At 44.6% G+C, this 13,005-nt stretch overlaps 2 protein-coding genes across 8 annotated transcripts in view; one reads left to right on the top strand and one right to left on the bottom strand.

Annotated features, from left to right (window-relative positions):
- Positions 1 to 4,592, top strand: part of Wdr41 (WD repeat domain 41) — a 50,339-nt gene extending 45,747 nt beyond the window's left edge. The window contains exons 11-13 of one of the 2 annotated variants that reach the window (XM_028871659.2): positions 552 to 640; positions 1,638 to 1,771; positions 4,025 to 4,592. In XM_028871659.2, the coding sequence (XP_028727492.1) occupies positions 552 to 640; positions 1,638 to 1,771; positions 4,025 to 4,177 (376 nt within the window). In that variant the 3' untranslated portion in view covers positions 4,178 to 4,592. Of the gene's footprint in view, positions 1 to 551; positions 641 to 1,637; positions 1,850 to 4,024 lie in introns of both variants that reach the window. The other variant, XM_037209498.1, reaches the window with a different exon arrangement.
- Positions 4,593 to 7,231: 2,639 nt separating this feature from the next.
- Pde8b (phosphodiesterase 8B) overlaps positions 7,232 to 13,005 on the bottom strand; it is a 226,948-nt gene continuing 221,174 nt past the window's right edge. For all 6 annotated transcript variants that reach the window (XM_028871664.2, XM_028871660.2, XM_028871661.2 and 3 more), the window contains 3 exons: positions 12,396 to 12,563; positions 10,041 to 10,170; positions 7,232 to 9,071 (listed from right to left, as the gene is read on the bottom strand). In XM_028871664.2, the coding sequence (XP_028727497.1) occupies positions 8,962 to 9,071; positions 10,041 to 10,170; positions 12,396 to 12,563 (408 nt within the window). In that variant the 3' untranslated portion in view covers positions 7,232 to 8,961. The remainder of the gene's footprint in view (positions 9,072 to 10,040; positions 10,171 to 12,395; positions 12,564 to 13,005) is intronic.

Below are 13,005 nucleotides of genomic sequence, written 5' to 3'. Positions count from 1 at the left end.
GCAATATATGACAAAAATCTACAGGAGCAAGGTTAAATGAATTACACTATTTTTTTAAAGAAGGATTTCTTTTTATATTTTCTATAAACTCGTTTTTTTTACAGTGGTATATGATAATGGCTAAAATCAGGTTGTAGCGCTTACTGTCTGAGACTACTAACTGAGGGCATTTGGCAGTTAAGATTCCACTGATGAAATCACAGAGTAGCATTTTCCATGCAGGATCCTTCAGATGAGAGGCGCTGTGGAACGAGATGTGATAAGAGGCGGGAAGGGGGAGACTGCTTAGGACATTGTATAATTCATGCCATTTTTCTGAATGGTCTTTAAAAAGTGGAGATGATAATTTTGCGTTACCTGAGCCAATGTCACGGAGTGTCACGTGCTCTTTGCCCGCAGCTGGTTTCAGTTTGCACCGTAAAGCCAGGTTGTGATGACGCCTTGGCAAAAGCGACCACAGTCAGCCGAGGGCTCCAGCCATTTCAGCAGTTAGCGCTCGGCCTTCCGAGGTGCTCTTTCTGTCTTTCTCTGTTGGCTTTTCGTTCTGACAGGCAGTTAATCTCATGCTCAGAAGATGGCAGTGTACGCATTTGGGAGGTCCGAGAAAAACAGCAGCTGGCAGCTGAACCTGTCCCAACAGGTGTGTGCCTTCCCACAGAGCGATGTTGTCCTCCCCCTCCCTCCTCCCTCTCCCTCCCTCCTCTCCCCTGCTTCCCTTTTCCATCTCATCCGACAGGAAACTGGAAGGTGATAATGAGAGCTGCAGGAACCGTATAGGATATGCTCGGTGCAGGCATCAGACATTTATGGGATGCCAGTGGTTCTTGGGATTAGAAATTGTGTCTTAATTTTCCTTCAGTGTGAAACTATCTCTTAATTTCAAGTGAAGTCAATTACAGTTTTATTATTTTGAGAGAAAAGTGTGACTTTCAAGTAATCCAAATGACCAGGTAGCCTACCAAAGTAATTACACATTTATAAAATTGTCTATAATTCTGACATAAGCAAAATTTATTACCATTGATATAAAAGCATTATTGTTCACACTGAATGCAATTTACAGAAAAAACAACTTACCTTTCTTTGTTAATGTCATTATCTCATGAGGTCTTTTAGGTGTTTGGTTTGAAAAATAAATCTGGATATTTGAATGAATTTAATTATTAATCCTTAATAAGTCAAATACTGGTGTTCATACTTGTATTTTTCAGTTTACTTGAAATTCTGGGATATTCTCTCTCTCTCTCTCTCTCTCTCTCTCTCTCTCTCTCTCTCACACACACACACACACACACACACACATACAGACTTTCCTCTGTGTTTTGTTGATAGATCTGAAGTGCTATTCTCCACTGATTTTTGATCATTACAACCTTTCAGGCTGTTCACTTCTCTTACATTCCAGTGTCTGTCTGTTTTATTGCCACTAGTGAGTGAGTAGGGGCAGCAGAAGAAATGTGGAGCTAGGTTCATTAAGAAAAATACAACATAATAAATTCACAGATCCTAGCTAGTGTCCGGTGCCGTCATCTTGACAGACAGAACTATGAGACGTGGTTGTGTTTCAATGTTCTGCCTTTCTGTAAGGAAAAAGCACAGTAGTTTTTGAAATGACCGAAACGATTGTCTCTTTGTAGGGTTTTTTAATATGTGGGGATTTGGACGAGTGAACAAGCAAACCAGCCAGCCTGTTAAAAAACAGCAAGAAAACGGCACTACGTGTTCCCTGGAGCTCACTGGAGATCTGATCGGGCACTCGTCCTCCGTGGAGGTACCACTGTCAGTGGGCATGCCGTCCGGGCAGTTCCTGCTTTTGCATCATCGTTCTTTTTTAAGTCAGTTGCTCTAAGTAAGACTCGCACGTTCTCAGCTGTAGGCTTTTTCAAGATAAGACTATAGAATAAGACAGTGACAGTACAAGTGGTTAGGATCACCCTTCATAGAGAGAGGTTTAAGAACAGGCTTAGTCACCACTGTATAGGAGATGAAGATAGCTGATCCATCATAGGGTGATGTTAGTGAATTGGAAGGTGTATCACAATAGTCAACAGAGGAAGCATGGAATGCTGTGGCTATATGTGGAGGGTAAAAGCCTTAACAGGATCTAATCCCAGGGTTCGTAACCAAATTCGATCAGAGATTGTTTTCACTGCCTTTGATTAATACTAGTTGTAGAACCCTGTTACCTTACCACTTGGCATTCTGAAGTTTAGGAACTCTGCAGAAGAGTCTCACTGTGGAACTGCAAACACCTCAGTAGTTTACAGTACGCACCATTGTCTACAATGAAGGAAGGAAGGAATGGAGAGGAGGAGGTAATGGGACCTGGTAACAGTGTAAGGAGAGCAGTGAAGGGGCCCTAAGTGATACATTTCCTGAATTGTTCTTCCTGTTTCTTAGCCAGTGAGGAACAAATTGCTTTTAATTTGGATGGGCATTCATACTTAGAAGCAGCAGCCACACTGGCCACAAGCCACGTGGCAACTTATAGACTAATAGAAATGGGTTAATTTAAGATAGAAAAAATAGAAGCCTGCCACAGCCATGCAGTTTATAAGTTAATATAAGCGTGTGTATGTTTATTTTATAAATGGGCTGTCGGACTGCCGGGGCTTGGTGGGTCCTGGAGAGAAAACTCTAGCTACAAATGGCGCCCAATGTGGGCAGCTACACCCCATTAGAAGTTTGAAGCGGTGGAGGAGATCTTTGAAATGGCGCATTTATCATTATATAAGTGAAAAGTTTAAGAACGTCCTTGAAAGTGTTTACACTTTTTGTCTCCTCGCTGTCCCCCAAGGCATTCCATCCTCTGCATGCTAGGCAGGCACTCTGTCATCCACCGAGCTGGCCCTCATCCTGCATGGCAGCATTTTTAAAAAGCACCTTTGGCCTCATTGGCAAGTTCAGACCCTTGTTACCAGGTGCTGCTTCCTGAATAACCTCACGGCTTCTGTTCTCATCCTTGCTGCCCGGCCCGGCCCTGCTACCCATGCACTGATGGCCCAGTCCCCCGAGAAATTCTGCCCTTCCCCCCACCCCATATTCTTCTCTTTTGCTCCATAGTCATCAGGAAGTCCTGACCTTTGACCTTACTCTCTTGTCCTGTCTTACACTGGGTCACTAAAGGGCGTCACCCTACTCCTAGGTTTTTCTCTCTAACCTCGGCTCTCTCTCCATCCGCAGCCTCCATCCTTTGTCGGTTCCTCACCTAGCCTCCTTCCTCTTCCTTCCCTAGCACATCCTTTCCTTTTACTTAGAGAGTTTTCTCCCAGTGATAATTCTAGTGCTGTGCTGGATCTCCAGTCTCCTGTGGCATGCCACAGGGCAGAACTGATTACAGAATCTGTCACTGGGACCCCGTGGTTGCAGCTGGCGCTGGCTTCCAAGCTGGAGTCACTTGGTAAATGCGGTGCACTGACTCCGCACCTCTGCTTGACAGAAATCACCCAAGCCAGTGTTTATCTCAGGAAATTTGGTTGGTAGCCATTTTTTTTTTTTTTTTTTTTTTACTAAATAACGCAAGTGTGAGGGGACCCGCACCTGACCAGATCTTAAAGCCAGTATGTGAATGATGAGATTGTGGTAAACTCGGAAGATGCTTTGAGAAATCATTGTTACTGTACTTCTGTAGTTGCTCAAGAAAACCCATTAAAATATAAAATATTGGTTGTACCCATAGGTTTTTGAAAAGGGAAATTTTCACTAGGCTTAGTGGCATAGGGCTGTCACCCCAGCACGAAGGAGGCCAAGACAGCCAGAGGCTGTGGCCCTTGAGCTAGCCTAGACGGTAGCAGTGAGCCCTGGCTCACAACAGCACAGGCTGGGGAGAGGGCTCAGGGTGGAGCAGTCGCACGGGACCCTAGCTTGGCTCACCAGCACTGAAGACAAGAAAGTCTCTCATTAGAGAATGAAACGACTTGGCATTCAAATCCAAAGAAACCCTCGTCTGGTAGAAGCACACATGCTGATCTAGCTTTAGCCTCTTCTTGATGGGTTTAAACTAGTGTTTCAATTTACCTCACAGATGTTTCTGTACTTCGAAGATCATGGACTGGTAACATGCTCTGCAGATCATCTCATTATTTTGTGGAAAAACGGAGAGCGGGAATCTGGATTCCGAAGTATCAAGTTATTTCAGAAGTTAGAAGAAGACGGTGACTTATACCCTGCTGTCTAGTTGAAGGAACTGGACAAATACATATGTATAAGCCTTGGACATCAAATACAGAGCGGCACTCTGAAAACCATAACACACCGATCACTTAGATTTGTAATGTTCTTGCCTATGAAGTTCTGTCTGTCTGTCAGCAACAAGTGTGTCCACCAAGAACCTAGCACAAGTTTCCACTGGACCTTGCTGCTGGAAGTGGAGGGTGCTGTGTTCTGTTTTTTAAAATGATAGAAAAAGGATAACTAAAGTAGTCACATTATTTACATGTTTTATTTTTGTTTCCTTTAAAGACTGTGTAAGAATGGTCAGGATAAATATATCCATTCTACTACAAATTCTCCTGTCCTTTAGTAGCTAACAGTGTTCGCTAGATCTAAACTTGAATATTAGCCAAAAAAAAAAAAAAAGAATTGTTTTCTTTAAATACAATGATTCTTTTTGGTACCAACTATTTTTAAGTCACTGAAAAAAATTTAATTGTGCCTACCAAAATCCCTCTGTGCTCCAGTCCACAGACATCATCTAAGGGTGTATTTCTTTCTCAGTGTGAACTGGCTGGAACACTCATTGGCCAGAATAGTACTTGGGTGTTTCTGGGGTGAGCCCTGGACTAGGAAAGAGACACAGCTCTTTTGAGGTCAGGTACTGCAGGGGAATTGCTCTGGCATCTGCTCTGCCCTTGCCTTAATATGAAATGGTCAAGGACAGCCTCACTATTGGTTCTTTGAACATCCATGAAGACTGGACCATCTCCATCTCCCTACCAGCCTTATGACAATATTCTCACTTTCAGCACTAAAACATAAAGTGTATTCTACACAGTCGTGGGGATTATTCTTGAATTAATGATTAAGGAATCTTATTAAAGACAGGCAAGAGGAGTGATGTTAGGCACCGAGAGTATGTCTGCACATTTGTGTATGCACACGTGTGCACTCTGCTCCCTAGATGGATGCTGTAAATTCTTCCTTTCACTGCTTTTAATGTTCACTTTCACAGCTGCCTACGAAGATTGGTAGCATTAAGACTGTAGGTGGGTCAATGGCAAAATGTTAGAAATGAGGAAACTAAGACCAGGAGAGGGTAGCCCGCTCTCTAGTGCCCATCAGCATTGAACAGCCTCAAAAACAGTTCAGGAAGAGCGTGAGAGAGACTGGGAGGACTTCATGGTGACCGTGTTAGGAAAGTCAGTGTCCACAGCCCTTGTTGCTGTTGTATTTCACAATGAAATGCCTAACATCACTCATCATTTTACAAGTAGGAAAAAGGAATATTAAAATATAAGCTACCTTAATTAGGACATAGCAGCATGTGAATGAGAAAATTAACTATCTTTTAGCCAGCAAACCATTGTTATTTGAGGAGTCAACACAAGAGGCCGATTTCTCATCCTTCTTCCCGAAGATGAAATGTGGGTAGCGCCCGTCAGCCGGGCAGACATGTAGTCTGCTCGATGCATCAGCTTGCTGGTCAGTCTGGCGAATCGATTTTAGACTCACTTAAAGCTCTGAATTTTGCTCCGTAGATAAACTTTCCCTTTTACTCACTAGTTTTTTCTTTGCAAATTTTGTATTAGGCCATTAGTTAGTAAAGATGTTTTCTTAAATGAGATAAGACAAGGAATTAACAGGGTTTTGTTGTTTGTTTTGTTTTTTTTGTTGTTGTTGTTTTTGTTTTTTTTTAAATAACTGTTTCCTAGTCTGTTTTGGATTCGTGTTTTGTATCTATTCAAATGGAGTGGCAGAAGCCATGCTCAAGTTAGTTAGTTTGTTTGTTTTCAAGACAGAGTTTCTCTGTTTAGTCCTTGCTGTCCTGGAACTCACTCTGTAGACCAGACTGGCCTCGAACTCACAGAGATCTGCCTGCCTCTGCCTCCCGAGTGCTGGGATTAAAGGTGTGCGCCACCACCACCACCACCACCACCAGGTGGTGCTTGAGTTTTAAGAGCAGGTAGGATCTGAGTCAAGCATTGCTGTTGTTTCACTCTAGTTAACTAGTTTCCCACTACTGGTGAGAACTAGTGTGTTCCGAGGGGAACTGCCAGCCAACTGAGAGACCTGGTGTGAGTGCCCCGCCGAGGTCAGGGAAATGGAGCATGATAGGTGTGACCATGGCAAGGATCGGCACCTTTGCTGTTGAGTAGTTCCATGTAGACTGTTCCTAAGACTTGAACTTGCAGTTTAGAGGAAGACAATCCGAGCTAAGGTCAGTATATATTCTGTGCATGTTTTCCTGCTTCACTCACTTAGCCATCTGGGCCAGATCTCTGTGTATCGTGTGCCTTGTCGCTTGCCCTTAAAATACTTTGAGCTGGGTCTCTGGGTGCATTTGTGCAACGTAGTCTTGTCTGTTGCTCACAGGCTGAATGGGTGCCAATTGAACTGATGATACCTGGTCTTTGCTGGGGAGGGTGGCCACCCCTGACTGAGGAGTGGCTGAAGCTGTGGAACCATTCTGGTTCATGTAACAGTATTTTACAGCTAAGTTCCCTTTTTTAGCAGAGTAATTAATAATAGTGTTAACATGACTTTCCTTGTCTTTACGTTTTCCTAAGTTAATATAGGTCCTCTCCACACATGGTGTCATTGTAAACAGGAGTAAGAGACACTTACAATAGTTTATATGTATCACATAAAAATTATCTGAGATGTGTGAACATTACCTGAAAGTCCATGATTCTAGTAAATATGCCTCTTAGCAACTCAGAAGATCTCTGTAATTGACACTGATAATTCTGCACAGTATAGGGAACCTTTACCTCCTGGATGACTTCCAGCACTTTACACCCACATGTTATTAACATTTGAAGTTAACATGAAATCGAGCCTACGAAACCCTGAGCAAGCTTCAATGTTTTATATAGGAAATGTCAGGTGCCTGGCAAGTGCTCCTTCCCAAGTGGGACTGAAAGCAAGCTGCCCAGAAAAAGATTGTCCTTGTATCCGGCAAGCTCCTGAAGGCTAAGGAGACTGCTTTTGTCTCTGAGATCCTGCACTCTGACGTCAGTGTCTGAAAACAGGCTTGGCGACTCGTGAAATAAAGGACACTAGAACCCCAAACTTGAAATTATGAAAAGTTTAGGCCAAAGAGATAAAATAAAAACAGCTGTAGGGAATGAAAAATGACTGTAAGAATTTAGTTACAAGTACGTCACAAAACATTTCATCACATGTACACAATGCGTCACTACAGTACAAAGCCAGCTCTGTCCAGCCAAGCAAGCCCTCTTACCGACTAACAAAAATAATTTAGATGCATTTCTGTGCATGGAATTGTCATAGATGTTTACACTTTGGTACAAAACATAGAAAAAAACATTGGCACATTACGTAGTGATAAGTTGTCCTTTTCCTCCCCATGTACCGATTTTTTATATAGTCTGCAGTCCAATTTTCATTTGGAAGAATGTAGCTACCGGTTCAATGAGTTCAGTTTCTGTGCCTCTCAAGGATGCATCATGGAGTACAGATAAAATAAAACTGAGGGGTTTTGTTTACTTCGTTTCTGATGTTCATAATACATAGAGAAGGGATGGCTGAGAAGAGAGAAAGGAAAAATCTCAAGTCTGACTTTACGCAGAGCACAGAAAGTTGTGAAAAGAGTTGTATAAAAATATGCACTTGTGCTTTAGAAGCTTACCATACAATTAGTAGCTTAAAATAGTATTTACTGCCTCTCCATATGCCTATGTTCTGATATATTTACACTTCTTGCAATCCCTTTTTACATCATTAAAGCAAATGGCATGATCTCAAATATAAATGAAGACTCTCTGAACCTTGACACTTCCCCATTTCCTCCCCAAATACAGATGTACAGGTAATGCCCAGCAAACTCTAGGGGTGAAGATCCAGGGCATTTAGATTATTTTAATAAAAATCTTTGAACAGCAAATATATATATGTATATATATATATATATAAATTTTTTTTTCTTCTCTTAAATTTTGTATTTTTTAAAAAAGCTTGCCCATGAGCATTCAGATTTAATGGCTTTTATAGATACTCTTGACCTGTGGCGGTGTCCAGGAGCCTGAAGTCAGGGACACTCAAGGACCACCGCCCCCCAAGCAGGACCCCACTCCTTCCCCACCATTTGGCTTTCTAGAAGGCGAGATCCTTCTAGGAAAGAAGGCTCCACAGGTGGCTGATGCCAGTCTGAGGAAGAGTCCCCAGGCCAAGGCTGTGTTCTTCCTTGGGCATCACACTACCTACCATGGAGCCCTGTGAGCCGTGATGCTAACTAGTTTATTGACAATTCGTCCTATTCTATCCATCTTAAAGTAGCTTTTTTTTCCTTGCACATATCTCCTCAGAGAAGCTTTTTAGGAGTCCTTCACACTCTTGCCGTGGAGGAGAGCAGTGAAGCTAAAGATCAGTAGTGAGTTTTCTGGTGAAAGTCGAACTGAACACTGGCTAAGTTCCCTCCCTGCTCTCCATCAGACGAATGGACTCACAGATGCCAGGTCTCTGCTTCCCGTGTCCTGCTTGTAGCTACAGTGAGTCACTCAGCTCCGTGGTTCTGTAGGGGCCCACACAGCCTGGCAGAGGAGGCTGCCAGGCGGGCCATTTGGTTACTAAGTGATTCAAAAGAACATATTTTTACTGATGGAATATAAATGCTCTGAAAAATGAATTGGGGGGGGGCGTGCATGATTCAGGTCAGATATTAAACACCAGCTCCTTAATCTACACACATCATTTTCATTCTAAAGGAAACCCTTCTGTTCATACTCCTCCGTGGTTCACAGTGTCCACCGTAGATCAAGAGGTCCCTTTCCTGGCCTCGCTTTAGCTGTCCGATGGAAGTCTCAGACTTTTGCATTTGAGGTCATCCAGGGTCTTCCAGTGTTTGTAGTTGTCTGCCAAGTGCTGCATCAGGGCTGGCAGGTGTGCGAAGGCTGTCAGGACATGAACAGAATCCAAAAAAACACATCACGGTTAGATGGATCGCAGGAGTACTCATTAGGTTTGGCCTTGGTGATCAGAAGTAGAGGACATAGCAACCTGCTTGCCATTCAGTCTTGAAGACCTGAGTGCAGTCCCCAGACGATATAAAAAGCTGGCCATGGTAGCATGCACCTGTAATCCCAGCTTTGGGGAGGTAGATATCCCTGGGGCTCACTAGCCAGCTAGCCTAACCCAGTTGGGAGGCTCCAGGCCAATGAGAAACCCTGTATAAAGAAAAGTGGCTGGCTCCTGAGGTACAGCACCCAAGGATGACCCCTGATGTCTGTTTGCATATGTACCCCACAAAAAGAACAGGACAGACATCTTCAAGGCCTCAGGCTTCAAGTCAACATATGTATGAGAACACTAGTTTCTCTTTCTTTTTTCTTTCTTTCTTTCATTTATTTGTTTGTTTTGTTTTGTAGTGCTAGGAGTTGAACCCAGGGCCTTGTACACTAGGGAAGCAGTCCTCCACCCTGAGCTATGAGTTACACGCATTTGCTGCTGAAACAAACAGGCTTTTTTACGTAACTCTCTTGACCCTGAAATTGTCACAAAGAATGAAATACATTTTGCTTAATGGAATTTCTTCCAGTGTGAGAATGAAACAGTTGTCCACTTTGGGAATCTGTCCTTTGAGAAGGTGAAGACTTATTCGTCCAGTAACGCTCGTTCATTGGGCCTGATGAACTCAAGATTGTGCCAAATGCTGGGATGTACCTACTCTAATTGCCCACACCACAAAGGGCTCATAGTGTGTATGTGTGTGTGTGTGCGCACATGTGTATGTATGTGTATATACACACACATAAATATAGTTATATTTCATTTACCTTTAGACCCAGCCTATGCCCCTAAAGGCGATCTTCATTAAGTATATGAAATGTCCTTCGTGGGTGATAAAACAGCATCTAACTTACCATCCCAAGCATCAAACATGTCCGTTATGAAGTAGTCGATGAAGGAGATCTGGGACTTGGGGATGCTGCAGGTATTGCGGTCGAACACTGGCATCACTACAGGGAGCCCCTGCCTCTTCTCCTCGTCAGTCTGTGAGGGGGAAAACAAAATCACTACTGCACAGGGCTGTGGGGCACATGAAAAGCCTTCACGGGGATGGGGTGTTTCTCAGAAGAACCCCAGAGTGCAGAGAGGCTTAGCAGTTTCCTGAGATGACCCACAGCGATCGATCGATCGAGTGCAGGTCTCCTCGCTCTCAGGTCCCTCTCTCCCCCTCAACTCCGCGCCCTCCCCCGCCACCCAACACCCCCCCCCCCAAAACTCAGGACCTATGGGATGCTAGGGCAGTGTTTCCCAAAGAGCTGCGTCATCACTAGCCCTCATGGCACACTTTGTGCTAATCCAAGGCTCCTCCTGAAGCACTGATCTAGTGGACCTTAGCCCCTTTTTCTGTAATCCGTTTTTATTTTTAAAGTCGGATCTATACTCCTACTTAGCCTGCTGCCACTAATTGGCATTTGCAGCCAAGGCCAAACTGCCCATAGCCCATGGAAGGGAGGCAGTGGACTGCACGAGTCAGGAACGGTAGTCACTCTCTTCCCGGCTGCATGCTCTGCGGGTTTTTGTTTGTTTGTACCTAGTTTCACCTAAAAATGACATATACGCAGCTGCGAGAATGACCTGTTTTAAAAATCATAACCTCTCAGTATGTGTCTTCTGACTAGTCTGCATGGCAAGATGGCAAGTACAGAAAGTCTTCGTACTCCAGCCACAGCCAGGGCGCCCCTAGGACTGGGACCTGAGTTACGCTGTGAGCTGAAAGTGCCGCTCTTCCCCAGGGAGCCTTAACACGCGGCTGTCAAGATGCCCAAGATGCTGCATGTTGCGGTGTGTGTTCCTGCCTGGACTCTGGAAGCTGAATGGTGAGATTCGCATTTCCTGATAGTGCCCGGAGCTCATCACAGGCTTCATTTGCGATCCGATTTTTAGGTCATACTGGTGCCATCACTACATTCTTGTTAGGAAAAAGGACACCTAAGTTGGGAGCTTCCAGCAGAGAACTTAACAGTGGAATATTCTCCCAATGTCAGTAACTAGGAGTAAGGCTTCAAATTCTTTCCATGTGGGTCCCAGGAAACCCATTAATGACTTCTGGCTCAGCTCACTCAGTTCATCAAGTAGCCTTAAAATATCCACTGGTATTCTTGGAGTAATTTGGTCCATACCTCACCCCCCCACCACCACCATCCTCTCTACTCCTTCCCTCCCCCATCCCCTGGTTTCCCCTCCCCAACATGGGTAAGCTCAGAACTGCCTGCCCTACTTTTCTGCAGTTCAGAGGCTCCTTCCCAGACAGCCCTGCTATAAGATGTTAGCTATTCTTTATCCTGCCTCAGTAATACATTCCAGCCAGAGAGTGCGAACCCCTATGCATCACTTACAGATGCTAATGATCTGTCTTCCGTCACTCATACAGACCCCAGTCTTTAAAGACTTTCTTCTTTGAAGTAGGACTCTACTTCAGAAGCCATCTGGCAGTTTACTGTCTTCTGGAGTTTTCTCTTTTTATCCTGTTTTTACATTTTTAAATCCATCAAAAATATAACTCTAACCTCACTCTGTAAAGCCCCTTTCTCCTTTAGGAAAAAAATCTGAATCCCTGTAGAACGTAGCACAGATGCAGCCTCAGGAGTAGTTCTTCGTTGGTTTTTGGTATGTGTGTGTGCAAACATACACGTGAGTATTGTGTGTGGAATATACGTACATGTGCATTTGTGTGCACGTGCACAAAGGGATGCCAGGGGCCCTGCTCTATCATGTCTGTGCCTCATTCCTTTGAGACAAGGTCTCTCTGGACCTAGCAAACCCCAGTGGTACTGTCTGTGTCCCTACACAGTGCTCGGGCCAAAGGCGCTCACGTGGCAGGATGGGTGCTAAGATTTGAATTTAAGTCTCATGTTTGGGTACCAAGTGCTCTTACCCACAGAGCCATCTCTCTGCACCCCTACCCCTTTGAACCAAGGCGTGGGCCTACCTATGTCTGTATACATGAGCTTATGAATGTTCAGGGTCCAACAATTACAGAACTGACTAACAAAGTCTTAGTCTATCCCTCCAGTCCTAGAGGACATTGGTCAGTGGACTAGCACATGGGCCTGTCCCTTGAGGGAATCCCAAGTCTGCTCTAGCCTTCAGGGCTGAAGTATGTCCCTTCCAGAGAAGAGGCAATCGCTAGCTGTGGAACCCACGGGGTTCTATGGCCCGGGGCCCCGTTCCTAGAAGGAAAGGGACACTTCTCACACAGCAGCACACACCTGTGCAAAATACTCCTCGGAGATCCGCCCGGCCCACTCGATGCACAGGTCCAGGGGTCGGCATGGGTTGGCCACGTCAGCGCACTTAATCATCATGCGCTTGATGAGGATTTGGTTTTCAGGGAAGTTCTTGCCAGCGGGGTTGCATTCACAGTCGCTGCCCTCACTCTGGAAAACATGATCAGACCAGGCCCGGTGAAGCCTGCAGAGCTAACTCACCAACGGTCCCTGTCACCACCCGTTCACTCACTTACACCCATCTTGTCAGCCATAACAGCTACAGGCCGTGTTTGTTTTGAGCAGTTTAGAAGATTACCCTAAAAAGGACTTTCTCCCCCCTTCCCCGCCCCCCCCCCAACTAATCAGAAATGTGTGAAAACACAACCTTCAGTTACTTTAATGCATCAAAAGTAGGGAAATTGTGATTTTTTTTCAATTACTTTTTTATTTGTTTTTGCTTGTTTCCCCTCCCTGCCTTCCCACCCCCACGCCTTAAGGCACGCATGCATTCTTGTGTTTTCTTGGCTGGTTCTCCCTGAGAGGTAATTAGTGTGAAGTGTGAAACATGTACATTTGGGCCAAAATGCAAGAGAATGTGTGTTCAGCAGCC

The sequence above is a fragment of the Peromyscus leucopus genome, chromosome 11 (assembly GCF_004664715.2).
Source record: "Peromyscus leucopus breed LL Stock chromosome 11, UCI_PerLeu_2.1, whole genome shotgun sequence".
Lineage (NCBI taxonomy): Eukaryota > Metazoa > Chordata > Mammalia > Rodentia > Cricetidae > Peromyscus > Peromyscus leucopus.
Note: the sequence above shows the minus strand (reverse complement) of the source record. Positions and strands in the feature narration are given on the sequence as shown.